Here is a 16,373-nt window from a genome sequence, read left to right as displayed (position 1 = left end):
GGAGTTTTTATACCCCATTAAGCCTGATTGACAGTTAAAGTGTTGGGGAGATTTCACTACTGTTCCTGTGAGTGGCTGGTTCGGGCTCTCCCCTCCCCCGGAGCCCTCCGGCAGCCACCGCACAGAAACTCGCCCTCGCAGGCAGGGCTGGGGCGGCCGCCGGCTGCCGGGCGGCGAGTCGGGGCTTGCTGGGAGCCACGCTGGGCTCGCAGCTGGAGCTGGGGCACACTGTCACCGAGCCAGCTCAGCCCCTGCCGCCTCCCTAACGTGCCCACAGCCGCGGTCTGAGCCCAGGGAAAAGCGGTTCCAGGAAGAGCCGGGGTTAAGGCTGAGTTCAAGGGAGCCGGCTCTGCCTCAGGGAGCTCTGGCAGAGGATCTGCTCGCCCAAGATAAGACGGGAAAACGTCTCTCGGCCCCACGTTGCGGGGCTGAGTCCAGCCTGGGCTGATCATCATCTCAATCTATTGCCGTTGGACCAGGGGTTTTGTGGACGGCGTGACAGCTCACGGATTTTCCAAGCTTGCGTTGCTGACACTGGGGGTTTAGTCGCGGGGCAATAAAAGGCAGGCTCTGACTAAAGCAGGGGGACTCACTTTCTCACAACAAAGGGTGGGTTTTTTCTCTCCTTTTCCAAGACATTTTTTTGTCCAGTTATGAGGGCAGAGTCGCAACACAAGAAGGTCTCCGTAGCACTTTAAACTATGTTGTAACAGGAGAAAGGGCAAAGTGTATTGCAACTAGGTCCCCCGACGTGGTGGTTTGCAGGGTTAAATATTAGGCAGGTAAATGACGTTTTCAGTTGTTCCTATTAAGCATTGCTGAGGAGGATCAAACTGCATGTTTGAATTGAGCTGTTGGTGCACAGTTCGTAGTTGTGGCCCCGATCAGAAATAACCCAACGAAGCTTTGAGGATGGCAAACGGTGCTCAAGGGTCCAACCTCCCACTGCTGTCCTCTCAGCTCTGCTGGGAAGAACTTCGGGGTTATGACTGTATATATCATTAAGAATGTACTCAAATTAATCCAATCCCATTCAGGAGGTCTGGATCTATATCCACTATCCTGGGAAGCCATCTAGTGGTAAAAACTAGAATTGCTGAAAAATGACAGATTTGAAGGCACTCTTCAAACTTCTCTACGTCTATAGTTACTCAAGCACCACCTCAATGGAAGTGTATGGGCTTAAGCACCTACACACAGGTAGCCGAGAAGTGAGTCAGGAAGCTGAATCTCTTAGAAAATAAATTCAATTTTATGCTTCAGAATTAAACAGATATTTTTGAAAACGGACATTGTTCTAACTGGCCATTAGGTAACAGCGCTCAGGGGTTATTTGTTTGCAAAAAGAAGAGCAACTGAGTTTCTAGTGCCACCCACATTTAAAACTTATATCATACATAGATATTTTAACACAAAATATGAACAATATCTAAATCTTTGAATTTCAGCTCTGTTAAAAGTTCCACAAAAGTTTTCAGAAAAAAAATAAAATTCAGAGAAACTTGCAGAGTTCTTACCTTTAAATGCAGGTTAGCTCGTGCAAAATAAACGATATGACTCTCACTGCGTCATTATAAAGTGTCAGGAGAGAGGTTTTTGGAGAGAAGATGAAACATTCTAACTGGAAACTCTAAGTCTGTGCATATTGTCAGAATCAGGTATTATTCCCTAGCTCAGCTGCATCCGAAATAACCACAGCTCAAAGAATTTCCATTGCCGCTCGGCAGCGTTTAGCACCTCTGTGTGTTTTTACAGTAATACCTTTGGAAACGGAGCTGGGGGAGGCACCTGGCATTACGATTTTCCTCTCGGTCCAACAGCTCTGAAGGGGAGAGAGAAATTACACAGAGAGCCCAGTGTCTGGTTTAAACAAGAATGACTCAGTGTCTGGACTGGTAACAAATATAACAACTTTCTGGTATGGAAATAAGGAGCAGTGTTAAAAATGAAAGGATATGAAATTCATCAAAGTAAAACTGATTTTTTTGATTCCTGAGTTCAGTTTCTTAATGCATAATTCACCACGGACACATTTAAAATAGAAAAGTCAGCAATATTACACAGTCAGCCTGTTCAGATTAAAATAAAAATTTATTATTAATTTAAAACATTTGCTGGTCCTTTGAAGCCAGTGGGAATGAAATAATCTTGTGAATATTGATTTCATGTATCTGAATAACTTAATCAGCTTGAATAATATTCTAAAATGTATTGGAAGCGGGTTTTTTTCATTCGTTTTGATTTCGTTTTATTGATCTATGTGCAACGTTGCTACTAAATTTGAAGCGGGTGTAAAAGGACAGTTCTAGATATTTAAAAGTTCCCTATGAACTATTTTACTTCTTTACCTCTTTACTTTAGATTTACCTTGGAGCAGTGAAAACCAATAGTTACTACATTGTACAAATGTACAAAAGCAAGAAGCAAAAGCAGACATAGGAAAACGGAAGTTACTGCATCTTGCCTGTAATAAATATGGTGAAAAATATATGCAAGTTATTTTAAAATTCACCTAATTCAACCAGAAAGTCAAATAGCTTTAAATTCCACACATATTATATAGAATATTCAGAACAGCTAAGGTTTGTTCCTTCTAATTGCAGTTTCACTCTGGAAAGTGGCAAAAAAGTAGTATTCTGGGATTTAGTCTGATTGTTCTATAGAAACCATTGTGTTCTATAGAAACCATTGTGCTTTTTTTTGGCAGGAGGTCTCTTTCCAAACCGTCACCTTTACAAAACCAACATGTGCTTTTGTTCAAGAATCATAGAATCACAGAATTGTCCAGGTTGGAAGGGACCTTGAAGATCATCTAGTCCAACCATCAACCTAACCCTGGTAAAAACCATCACTAAACCATGTCTCTAAGCACTATATCAACCCATCTTTTAAATCCCTCCAGGGATGGTGCCTCAACCACTTCCCTGGGCAGCCCATTCCAATGTTTAATAACCTTACAGTATAGAAATTTTTCCTAATATCCAGTATGAACCTCCCCTGGCGCAACTTGAGGCCATTTCCTCTTGTCCTGTTGCCTGTTCCTTGGGAGAGGAGACTGATCCCCGCCCCTCTACATTACACCTTCCCGTAGGTTTGATTATCCCAACTGCTTTCAGTAAATGTCCATAGGTGCACACAGACACTTAGGACATACCTTTGCTGATGGTAACACGGATCTCTCACATCACAGCAGTTGCTCCAAACTGTAAGTTAAAAGTTGCCCTGAAGTAAATCCCTTCCATGTTTCACTCCGCAGTCCTTCACCAGTGCGCTGGAGCGTTCGAGAAGGAGGCCTGTTGATGTGGTACAGTTGCATCAGTTGCTAATGCTATCACTTAGCTGCAGAATAATTTTGCATTTTGGACAATTACACAACTATAAAGTGTAAATTGAAAAAACCCCAACAACTTGGTTTAAGCCATTTTCATGGTACTTTAAACTATGCTTTATTTTAGTTTAGGACAAAAGCAAGATGGCAGTCATAGAATCATAGAATGGTTAGAGTTGGAAGGGACCTTAAAGATCATCGAGTTCCAACGCCCCTGCCCTGGGCAGGGACACCTCCACTAGAGCAGGTTGCTCAAAGCCCCATCCAGCCTGGCCTTGAACACTTCCAGGGACGGGGCGGCCACAGCTTCCCCAGGCAACCTGTTCCAGTGCCTCACCACCCTCACAGGAAAGAATTTCTTCCTAATATCTAATCTAAATCTCCCCTCTTCCAATTGAAAACCATTACCCCTTGTCCTGTCACTACACTTCCTGACAAAGAGTCCCTCTCCGGCTCTCCTGTAGGCTCCCTTCAGATATTGGAAGGCTGCTATGAGGTCTCCCCAGAGCCTTCTCTTCTCCAGGCTGAACAACCCCAGCCCTCTCAGCCTGTCTTCATAGCAGAGGTGCTCCATCCCTCTGACCATCTTTGTGGCCCTCTGCTGGACCCGTTCCAACAGGTCCACGTCCTTCCTGTGTTGAGGACTCCAAAGCTGGACTCAGTGGTAACTCATTCAGTTTTGGCTTCCACTTGTCTGTTCAAGTTTCTGGGTTTGTACTTCTTAACAGAAGTGTAACGGAAGACAGCTTTAATACAGTTTTATGAATCTATTCTGAATTAATGGGCCCAAATTTAGATCATGCCTGAATGACCCATTCCTGGGACCACAGCTCAAAAGATGTGTTAATGCTTTCTGAATGTTTAACCACAACAGTGCCTAACTAACAGTCCAGCTGAAAACTAAACCTGTTCATATTCAGACCAGCCCACATAAAGGGAGGTTAGGGAGGCCTAGAGTAACTGAAACCCAGCTTTTGGATTGCAGTTAAGTGTAGATTTACTCATACTTTCAATCAGAGTCATAGAAACCTACTTTTTATTACTCGCCCTCTATTGAAGGAAAAAACAGCAGTGAAAAAGCAACACTTAAGTCCAAAAGAAGTCGATACACTCTCTAGGCAGATCATTTGTGTAACTAGGGTCCGTTTTTGCAGAACAATGTTACGTGGATCTATGAAGAGGCTCAGGAAGAGTGTCGGAATGCTCAGATCTCGGTGTTGCACCTATATACACTGGCAGAGCTCTACATTTGTTCACAGAGCCTTTGCAGCCAAATTTGTAGTAAAGTTGGGAATCTGTTCGTGCAAATGAAGTTGCTAAACAGCAAGAACCTCTGAAAGGAAAATGAGCTGGAAATTAAAAGCATGCTCAAGGCATGTCTGAAAGCCATTTGGGCTAACAATTCTGTGTTTTCAGCTTAAAAAAACCCACCCAAATATGTACAGTACATTGGTGAGCAGATGTGAAATAACTGGGAACGCAGAAGAGCGCTGTTACACAATGGAAAGTCTGTGTTACTGGGGTGTCAAGTAATACCAGTTTTTTACATCAGCGCAGGGTTCTTGACCAGGGACAATCTATCATGGTCACAGATTAAAACTAAACCTCCTTTAAAAAAGGAAAACCTTTTGCCAAGCTGATCTGGTTTTTGTTATGTGAAGTGCTGCTGTCAGATTTGGATAAATCAAGAGCTAAATTTTTGTGCTTCTTGATTTCATTCTTCCCTTGAGTTCACATTTTCCATTTGAAATGTGTCCCAGTGGTTCTATGATTTCACACTGTCCTTCTATATGTTATTAAGTACTAAGAGTCTGATACTGTTGCCTTGTAAGTGGAGTTTTGCCATGGACTAAGCTCAAAGGGACCAGGTTTCTGTTTAACTTCCAGCCTTGACAGAAAACAGTCTGTGTCCAGCCTTGTGCAAAAAGCTCCATTTGGCTGTTTTACCGCTTTCCCAGGGTCTCACAACAAATCAGTACCATGAATAAAGATATAACACACATCTTACTGAGGAATCCTAAATTCTAGATTACCTCCCTTTCTAGATTCAACATGTGTAAAAGTAATTGCCTTTATAAGCAGGAGTACAGTGTTTTCAAAGTGACTGTAGGCGCTACCTGGAATTCAGACAAAGGGATGCTACAGCAAGGAAGTGGTATTTCTGTCAATCTCTCAGTCATTTTAGTACAGGTTAGATTTTATCATTTGTACTCACTGCCCTTCTTTTTTCTCACCTACTTTTAATTAGGAGCCAAAGCTGACTCCATCTGTTAGCCTGCGTCTTCATATTGGAAGAGAGAACAGTGAAAAAATACCACATGTAAACAGGACTGGAGTGACTACATCGTGTTAAACTGATTGACTCATCTTACGTTTTCTTGAGTGCATTTACCTCACTTCTACGCCACTCAGTATTTACCATTCCTTCTGATTAATTCCTCAGTCCTGACAAAACTTCTAAGACACACAAGGAAGTAGGGAAGCAGAATAATTAAGTGCATAAGACTCTCAACAAAATTAGAGAAGGTTATTGTTTCAAGAAGCTGAACTGAAATCGTACTAAACCAACGTGATAGGGATTTTAACAAAACCAGAGGAGTAGGCTAATGCCTAATAAGTTTGCACTGGAAGCTTGTAAATTAGCTTAGGAAAGAATCTCTAGATAAAATGTTCCCTGAATCCTTTCAAGTAAGGTATTTTTAAAAAAAATAATTACAAGCAGCTATAATTTCTTTTCAGAGCTGGTGGTTCACTAGCGCAAATGAGGTGAAATAATTCAAGTCCTTTAACTGTCATAAGCTTCTTCAAACTTGAAAATCCTAGAAAGGAAGACAAAAAGAGGAGGAATATCAGGAAGAGAATGCTGTTGCCAAAGGCAAACTTTTTCAGTTGGAAAGCTGGGATGGATGAGCTTTAGGTGTATGAACTGACATGGGGGAATGAGATCACATTAAAAATTGACAATGGGAAAATAAGATCTCTGGAAAGATTCAGCTGAGCTAAAAAAAAGGCACAGAGGGATGCTGGGTTCTTCATTCAGACAGAACCCACAGCATTTTTGATGATGGTCTGAACATATTTAAAAGTATGTCTATATGGGGACATTCAGAACTTAAAACCTATTAATTTTAGGATGGATTAGTGAAATTCATTAAACCCCAACTTAGATATTCCTTCTCAGAATAAAATGTAGCATTAAGTTTTGCTTTAATTTATGTTGTGGCTTTTTTTAGAAAAATCATTCAAGTTAGTGGATGGAGCAAGAAGTTGGGAAGGGCTCAGTTAAGCATACCTCACAGTGACGGAAGAGATCAATTACTCCCCAGCTTAGGCAAGTAATTTGAGTCAGTACCGGAAAGATGCCCACTATGATCACAAGGTCCTGGCCTGCTGAGTTAAACTGAGAGTTCCATGTTGTAACTTACATGGATTTCACGGTTTTCTTACCTTAAACAGCTATTTATTTATTTATTTATTTTCATTTTAAACCACGTAATTCAATTAAGTTGTACCTGCTGAATTCCACTGAAGTTGATGATTAGACCTATTCTCTTAAGAATCCAAACTGGTCACCCTTATCATCCGGTCCTTTATCTCTTATGACTCATCATCTTTACTCTCATTCCACACAGATAAATATTTGTTTCCCCTATTGACTAACTCACACTACAGTTTCTCACTCTTTCCCGTAATGCATGTTTTGCATAAATGGGATTTTTCTAAGCAGATATATTTCATTTGCTTCTTTTATGAGTATAAAAAAAGCTAGAAAGGACTCACCTTTTTTTGTCAGGATCCCCCTTTCTGAGGGAATACCACTGCAGGTTTGTTAGCCAAGGCAGAATCTTACAGCTCATAAAATGGAGTATTTCTCTTCTATGACCACGATTACAAGCTTTTATAAGGGTTTTAAAATGGAATCTCTGGGAGATTAGTGGGGATAAAGAAATATTTCAGTGTGTTCAGGGGATAGCATAGATTGTACCGATTACGTCAAGCTGAGCTGATGTTTGTTCGCTTTTTACTTTCACCCAAACAAGTCCTGTCCAGTCCCATGGTGGACAGAAATACATGAACCTGCACCTGGTCACTCATTTCTTCACCTTCATCACTTCTATTTGCACCAGCATTTGGCTGGCCATATGGTCTAATCACAGTCTAAATTACAACAAAGGATAATGTAGAGGTGTTGGCAAAAAATAGCAAGCTGTGAAGTTGTAAAGCCATCAAAATCCTTTCTTTAGAATGAATAAGTATAGAGAGTTAAGGGCCAAAGTTCTCCAAGTCAAGGGGAAGTTTCACTCTGGTATCACCGGACCATTGGTGAGCCCCGAGACCTTTGCTGCACGCTCCTAACTAGTACACATTTTTACTAGTGCAAAAAATCACACATAGCTTTTCAGGCCCATAAAGCAGAATACAGTTAAACCAGACAAAAAAATAAAGTCCATTTGCAATTTTGGAATATACATAATAACGACGTTTCCTGGATGTGAGTCTTCTACGTATTAACTTTGACCAGGCTAAATAAAGTTGTAATGAAGTTGTAATTAACGTTGTAATGTTCTACGTATTAACTTTGACCAGGCTAAATAAAGCTGCACCAGCCGGATGTTTGTATGCTTCCAGCATCAGGCAGCCTTCTCTGTAGGAGGAGGGTGGAACAATTTTGGTATGCAAATGACTTCTCTGTGGAGTCAGTCTGGAGGATATAAATATTGACAGAAGGGTATCAAACAGCTCTCTAATAAATTATTCCTACCAAAGAAAAATGGAATCCTTTTATGCTCTGGCTTTAATAGCAGGGATTCTAGTTGCTTTTGTCTTACTGGTTTTAATTGCAACTTCTTATAATTCCTTCAAGGTAGAGATTCCTCCTGATGCTGACCAGCCATCAAAGCTCCGCTTGTATCACTGTGTATACACTCTGTTGGAAGTTCTGGTGAGTTTATCATGCTCTGTGATACTGGGATTTTCAGGAAAGGAAAAACCTGAGTAGCACTATGAAGATATGCATTTAAATACTGCAGCTATTTGTAATGGGAACCACATTGTAACGGTGTTCTATTAGTGTATATAAAAGCAGCCGGTATGAGGAGAGTTCTTTTATATACTGAGATATGCTTTCTTATGCCGCAATTTGTGCCTTCTGTAATGAAATGATGGGTCCTGTGGATGACAGGAGGGCTATGTATATAATTTACATGACTAATAATAACCAAACCTTCTGTATCTCAGTGCACCTTGATATATTTAAGGTAATTTCCTAGATTTTGAACTATCTGCAGTAATTTTCTTACCCGTGATTCTGTTCTTATTTCTGCAGTGACTGAATTGCTATGTCTTAGTTAAGTATCATGGAATCATGTAGGTTGGAAGGCATATCCAGAGGTCATCTAATCTAACCTCCTGGCTAAAGCAGGCTCAGCTAGACCTGTCACCACTTGTCATTTAAGTACTTGTAAGCCAGACTCACTGTGCTGTGTGCTTTGCCATTGGAGAAAGAAACAGCTTTTGCCCAAAAGGCTTTCAAAGAAGGCAACAGGAGTACGTAAGAGCAGCCTAAGACCTGTCACATCTGGCACATAACATGTCAAAAGAAAGCCTGCAGGAAAATCAGAGTGCTTTCATTAATGTTTCTACAGAGCTCATCTCAAGCACAGGTATCCTCTAATCCCCTACCATAAGGAATGGAGTAACTAAGGCCCATATCCTGAAAGGTGATCTGGGGCACTATAATCTATTAAAGACTTACGTGGGTTCCTTGATCTTATGTCGCAGCTCTCATGAAATCCAGTAATTGTCCCCGGTTCTCCAATGGCCTTTGCCTCATGTACCTTTCTGTATTGTATGGCATGAAAGAAGAGCCTGCTGTCCTTAAATATCTCACGCTGCTTTTCACATTAAGCTATATATAAACTTAATATAATAATATGACCATAATAGAATAATATGACTGTATGTTATTAAGTTCTCTATGTTTTATACTTGGTTGGATGAAAAGATTTTTTCAGATGATTTTTTTTACCCGCTTTTACAGCTTCTAAATGGCTGCTATGCAATGGCACATATTCTAACTTCATTGATAATACGTTCCAGAAACTTCAGCTTCCTTTTTCTGGATTGTTTTAAAGATTAATTTCACCATTTGCTATGCAATGAATCCATTCAATACCTGATTTTCTTTCAAAAACCTTTAGACATCTGCTGGTACTTCTGGTGAATTTCTAGGTTTATGTTTATAGTCACAGAAGTAGTCCTCATAGTGAGGACTTCACAGGTTTCTTACAGAGAGCGTGAAACTTTGTTCATTGCAGATGTGCAATGAACATATCCTGCTCATTCTGATGAATGCTGCTCTTCTTGTGCCAGGGATGTTAAACACCTCTTTTTTCTGCAGTGCAAGACAGTCTTTTTCTCTTTTCTTCCACCTTACTTGTGATACGTCTTAGAAAAGCTGCATCAAGAGTTAAATGTGTACCTTCTACAGCAGAGGTGTCATACGTACAATGCTCCTGCTGCATCTATCCACACGCTGTCATAAAGAAATCAATGACAATCCCAAATGGAAGAGATGAGAGAAACCCTCCTAGTTCACACTCTAAGCTTTTGTCTTTATCTATTTATACAGATCGGTATTTAGACTAACTGTGCATATTGCACTGTGATACAAAGCTTTGATGATAATTATTTCGGCTGGCAAAGTGTAACACTTCAAAGTGACTGACAGAAAGACTGTCCAATGTAGTCTTGAAGTCCATGAAGCTCAAGTTGAGTGGTTTTTGCTAGTTGGTATGTGATTTCATAATAATTTTTGAAGTAAAAATCTGGTCCCCATATGATCTTTCACATAAAAAGCCAGTTTGTGCCAGAATTTAGGTGTTCCAGCAAATAGTTTTTCAAAGACCCTATTTCACAAGAAAAGGTATGCTGACATGCTGATCCAGGTACTCTTTTTCTACACATATACACATTTTAGAACCTGGTTTATATAATATGTTTCACCTACTAACACTGATCACATATGTCTAAGAATAATCATACCTTTTCTTTTTTGAGTGTATTGTTACTGGTTCTGAAGTATTTTGTAGTTATTGATCAGTAAGTTATTCAACAGAATACATACCACATTGTCCTTCACGACAGTGTTTTCTCTGAATTTGAAGATGCCTCTGTGACATCAGGAGCTCCTAAGATAAGGAAAGGAAAGAGGATATTTAGATAGAAAGCTCCGAAATCAAGTTTATCATATATATTGCTATCTGTCATCTGAAAGCTCTGCAAAAACGCAGAGCTGTTAGAAAGTACAAATGAGATTAAATAAACACGGTATGGCAATTCTGCCACCTTCAACCATTCCAAAATCAGAACTCTGACAAAAAGACTGACTTAAGAGTCATGAGGATTTTTGAAGATTGCTGTTTGGGGAAGGTTATACTGACATTGTAGTCTCTGCCATGATTGCCTTGGCTCTTATACTCATTTTCCCCTTTGCCATGATACCTGAAAACGTGCGTTTTCAAATGTAAGGCAAGAACTATATCTATCCATTTGTCTCCAGGAACTGGGACTCTCTTCCATGGCTCACGAAGGTTTCTTTTATTACTCCTCACCCAACTTGTTTATTGCAGCCTGGTCTAGATTATTAGGAAGAAAGAAGCTGTGGTGTTTGAGAAGGGCCTTGGTGAGGAACTGGATGTTGCAACACACTTGAACTACGTGAGATTTGGCTTCATATGTACGTGATAGCTGGGACCACGCACCTAAGAAAGTTCTGCCTCTTTGTCTCACTCTGGCATTCTTTCACAGCAAAATTACTATCTAAGGCCAATATTTGAATTGTTTCTGAGACAGACAGAGCAGATCTAAATTAAAGGCCAGATACACAAGGTTGGAAAGAACAATTTACAAAAGCACAGCTGGCCATTGGTTTATTTATAGTTTATTTATAAGGCATTGGTATAGCAGTGTACACAGATACATCTGTTGCTCAGAAGAGAACAATACAATTTGCAAATTGCTTGTGATGATTATCATCATTCCAGAAGAATGAATTATCATTGTCCATAAGAGCAATTAAGTCATCATTTAATGGGAAGGGAAATGTTGTCCCTAGCAGGAAATACATCCAATACAACACATGTTCAAAATACCGGAGGATTCCAGTGTGATCTTCAGGCTATCTTAATTATCAGCAGTTGACTGGCCTTGGATAGGAAATGTTTTGACACATTCAACAAACTCCCCTGTCTTCAGAATATTTGTTTTCCCTGATTAGATATAAGGAACTGACTGTAGAGCCATTTCACGAATACCTGTGAGATCTTGATAAAAGCAACAGTTTCACTTACGGAGAAGGAGATACAGAACCATTTTCATCAGTTCTTCATTTAGGACAGCAGCCCTTCATTATTGATTCTAGGTGCTAAGGACTTTCCTTAAAGCTTGTTGTCACTGACCCTGTGGCACGGAGATGACCCAAGACCAGTAAGTTACTGAATCTTGCACACAAATTGGCCTGAGTCTTTTTCTCCCAGTATTCTAAATGCTGTCACGCTAGGGACATGCTAGGGATTTTCATCTCACCTAACCTTAAATGCTTTAATGGAGGCATCTGAAGTACACAGCCTCCCCTTATAATCAACGGACATGAACAGACATCTCCAGAGCGTGATTTAACACACCTGAAATTGGAACCATCCTCAAGAAATGCCTCTTTCTCTTCACTGATTAGAAAAGGAGCCTCAGGCCGAATGACTCCTAACTTTCATACCGAAGCAAATGCCTGATGTTACTTGTGGTAAATCCAGATCACAGAAATTAGAAGGTATTTATATAATACAGTTAATGGAACAAGTATTACAACATTCTTCCAGAAATAATGGTACCTCAAATCATGAAGATGAACGTTTTCACTTTCATAAGCGAAATCACAAAGCCACTACTGTTATTTGTGGTAATCGTATAAAGTAGCAAATAACCAAGATAATTATCCTAAATATAGTATAAAAGAAGTAGCTTGTGGCCTTTACAGAGTGGGAAGCCTTGAATTCCCTATACTAATGTATCATTTTTCCTGTTATATCTATCTAGGCAAAGAACTTACAAAGTTTGGGCATCGTTAAGGAGCACGTACTTATAAGGCTGATTTATGATGGTCTGCCGGTATGCAGGGATTCACAGCTCTGCATAAAGGATCTGCATTTTGATGAGGTGCCAGTGAGGATTTACCTCCCAAAAGTACCATCTGCAGGCAAACGGAGAGGAGTCATCTTCTTCCATGGAGGTTGCGGGATGTTCGGAAGCATCAGTAAGGAACTGAAAGAGAAAATATGATTATTTAGGACTGTTAACTATGTATTTTTAAAAACTCTCCTAAACCTGAGAAGTGGTTGAAGCTTAGTTTGAGAGACTGAGAGACAGAAAGCACTTAATGTTTATTTTTACTTTTTAAACTCTCTAATCTGCCCTTATTTACTATCTAAATAATTTTTACAGGATATAGCATTCTTTATGGCATATATATATATTCCTTACAGTAAGTGGTGCTGCTAAAGAAATAAATTCATTTTTTGTCTGAAAACCATATAGAACCTACTAGCACCTGTATTTCTGCCATTGATCTCTAACTGCAACATGTTTATTGGGACCTCTATAAATAGTGTTCATGGCAATTCAAGTGGCCTGTAGCAGCCATTTTAAAACACGTGTCCATGATGCATATACGTTAATTATGCTGTCTTTTTTCTCCAGTTTAATTTCTTAGAGAAAGCAGATAACTGCAAACATGTAATTTAAAAAGTTCGAAAAGATACTGTTTCTACAGGCAGTAGACGTGCACACATATCGAATAGTGTTAGAATTCTATAATTGAAAGAACACATCATTGAGCAAATACCTGTAAACTAAACTGTCTAAATGCAGCAAATTCAGATTAAGGTTGAAGGAAAACTCAATGTATCTTAAAATACATTAAAAGAGGCATATTTCTGCCCACGACCTTACCATGGAATATTTATACAATCAGACAATTTACTATAACACAATTTGGATGCCTTAAATTTCTGCCTGAATTAGCCACACAGAGATACACTGATTTCACAGGGGGCATACCAGCTGCACCCTTCACTCTTCAGAAAATAGCCAAATCTCTGCTTCAAAACCAAAATTCATTTAGCCTTAGCTATCGTACTACAATTAGCATTACCACGGCAAAATGATATGACTGACCTAAGTCAGCCTCAAACTCACAGTTACTTAAAACAATGTAATAAGCTTTTACAAAGATCTCAAGCTATTTTATCCCTTACAACCACTCTAAGCAATTGAGCATAATAATTACAGAATGGTTCAGATCGGAAGGGAACTTAAAGATCATCCAGTTCCAACCCCCCTGCCCTGGGCAAGGACACCTCCCACTACAGCAGGTTGCTTAAAGCCCCGTCCAACCTGATGTTGAACCCCTCCAGGGATGGGGCATCCTGTTCTGGGTGCCCTGTTCTATTGTCTCACCACCCTCATCATAAAAAATGTCTTCCTTATATCCAATCTAGTTCTACCCTCTCTCAGTTTAAAACTATTGCCTTGTCTAATAGCAACAATCCTAATAATAATTCCTTATTTTCCTTACACATCAACAATCTCATAAAATGTATGAACTTTACAGTGTGTCCTGATGATCAAAAGTCTAGATTATTTTTACCCTAGAGAAAATTAGGGTAGCTCCTTAAACAGGCAAGTGCCCCACACTCAATCATGGTAATATGTCATAAAAAAATAAGGGACGATACTGCTTCAAGTATTCTAAGATATTAATTACATTAACAACATTTGTTCTCCAGGAAGTTATGAAAGAATATGCCGACACATAGCCCGAAAAGCTGATTCAGTGGTTGTGTCTGTCGGGTAAGTGAGCTCCACCTGGTGTTTCCCCCAGAATTAGAGAGTTCTGCTGCTCTAACAGTGTCCCCGCTGTACAAAGCTCGGGAGCCAGAACTTGGCTGGCTCCTGTGGGCAGCAGGATTGACCCATAGCGATACATACAGAGTTTGGCCCAGAGAGAGAATCCCAGATTTCCCTGCTGGGAAGAACTGGGATCCCAGGCAGGTACAATCACATCAGGAACCGGGTAAACATGTGGCTTTGCACAATGTGGGTGACTGGACTGCACTACTCAAGCCCTCGCGCTCTTAAATTCTGCTGGAATAAACTTCAGTGGTCAATGGCATCTGTATTTTGTCAGAAATGGGAGGGGAAGCTTCTGGTTTGCTTCAGCATGCAAAACCTTAAACTAAATAATACTGGATTTGCTGATTTTTTGCAAATAGATAATCCATGGATGCATTTAAGATGACACATTCAAGGAATTTACCATTATATGTGTTTGCAGTAATTGCTGTCTTTTGTACCTTTCAGGTACCACTTATCTCCCGAGTACAAGTATCCAGCCCAGACTCTGGAATGTCTCACGGCTACTGAGCACTTTTTGAGGATTGCAGAGAACTATGGGGTAGATCCTGCTCGGATTATTGCTTGTGGGGATAGTGCAGGGGGCACTTTTGCTGCTACTGTTTGCCAAGAACTGGTAAACAGAACAGGTATCCCAAAGATCCGTGCCCAGGTACTGGTCTACCCATTTCTCCAAGCATTGAACTTCAATTTGCCGTCTCACCAGAAAAACGCTTACGCTGCCTTCTTGTCCCGGGAACGCACAGTCTGTTATATCCTGAAGTATTTGAATAAGGATTGCTCTATGAAGGAAGCTGTTTTGGCAGGTTCTCATGTTCCCGAGAGCATGAATTTGAAATATAGGAAATGGATAAATCCAGATCTTATCCCAGAGGTATTTAAACTGGGCTATAAACCACCATTACCCCCTTCATTTTTACCTGAAGTCCATGAAGAAACAAAAGAACTGCTGAAGGCAAGGCTTTCCCCCCTGTTAGCAGAAGATGCTGTTGTTTGCCGCCTACCTGATACTTGTATAATTACCTGCCAGCACGACGTGCTCAGAGACGACGGACTCTTGTACAAGAAACGGTTAGAGGACAACAATGTAAAAGTGAGCTGGTACCACATGGACGACGGCTTCCACTGTGCACTGGGATTTTTTGGTTATGGTATTTTCTCTTTTCCGTCATCAAGTAAAATAATGAACCACACTGTAAACTTTATAAAAGGCTATTAAAATGTTTTCTTGAATACAGTGAGCTGCTATGCAGAGTGTACTTAATCGTACGTTAGAATCTAGGCAAGAAATAAGTTAATACAGCACCATCTCCTGAATTCTGATTTTCAATTGCTATTACTTGGGAGCATGATGTATTTTTAATCTTTTTTTTCTTTTTTTAAAACACATTAATTGGTATCCTTGTCTTCCTGTTCTTTTTATGTTGTAAGAATTTTTGTTCTCTTCTCATGTGAAAGAATAAAAACTCACCATAGAAAAAACATTTTAAAGCATACAATATAAGAGTTATCAGCAATGTACATAGGCATATCCACAAAACACAAAATCAGCGTGATTCTGCCCCTCTCCTCTGCTCTCATGAGACCCCACCTGGAATACTGTGTCCAGCTCTGGAGTCCTCAACACAGGAAGGACATGGACCTGTTGGAACAGATCCAGCAGAGGGCCACGAAAATGGTCAGAGGGCTGGAGCACCTCTCCTACGAAGACAGGCTGAGAGAGCTGGGGTTGTTCAGCCTGGAGAAGAGAAGGCTCCAGGGAGATCTTATAACAGCCTTCTAGGGGCTAGAGGAGAGATGGGGAGGGACTCTTTATCAGGGAATGTAGTGACAGGACAGGGGTAATGGTTTTAAATTGGAAGAGGGGAGATTTCGATTAGATACTAGAAAGAACTTCTTTGCTGTGAGGGTGGTGAGAGCCTGGCCCAGGTTGCCCAGAGAAGCTGTGGCTGCCCCATCCCTGGAGGGGTTCAAGGCCAGGTTGGAGGGGGCTTTGAGCAACCTTGTCTGGTGGGAGGTGTCCCTGCCCAGGGCAGGGGGTGGGACTGGGTGATCTTTAAGGTCCCTTCCAACTCTA

At 40.5% G+C, this 16,373-nt stretch overlaps 1 protein-coding gene across 1 annotated transcript; it reads left to right on the top strand.

Moving 5' to 3' along the window:
• Window positions 1–8,099: 8,099 nt before the first annotated feature.
• LOC141473840 (arylacetamide deacetylase-like 4) lies at window positions 8,100–15,515 on the top strand. The gene is made up of 4 exons (XM_074161444.1): window positions 8,100–8,270; window positions 12,422–12,638; window positions 14,170–14,233; window positions 14,744–15,515. Exons 1-4 carry the CDS (start codon window positions 8,100–8,102, stop codon window positions 15,513–15,515), a joined length of 1,224 nt encoding a protein of 407 aa, XP_074017545.1.
• The last annotated feature ends 858 nt before the right edge of the window (window positions 15,516–16,373 follow it).

The sequence above is a fragment of the Numenius arquata genome, chromosome 20 (assembly GCF_964106895.1).
Source record: "Numenius arquata chromosome 20, bNumArq3.hap1.1, whole genome shotgun sequence".
Lineage (NCBI taxonomy): Eukaryota > Metazoa > Chordata > Aves > Charadriiformes > Scolopacidae > Numenius > Numenius arquata.
Note: the sequence above shows the minus strand (reverse complement) of the source record. Positions and strands in the feature narration are given on the sequence as shown.

Excerpts from the sequence above, each read along its gene's own strand:
- LOC141473840 (XM_074161444.1), top strand. The coding sequence starts at position 8,100 with ATGGAATCCTTTTATGCTCTGGCTTTAATAGCAGGGATTCTAGTTGCT. Across the intron at positions 8,271-12,421 it reads ACACTCTGTTGGAAGTTCTG|GCAAAGAACTTACAAAGTTT; the intron begins GTGAGTTTATCA and ends ATATCTATCTAG. Across the intron at positions 14,234-14,743 it reads TCAGTGGTTGTGTCTGTCGG|GTACCACTTATCTCCCGAGT; the intron begins GTAAGTGAGCTC and ends TGTACCTTTCAG.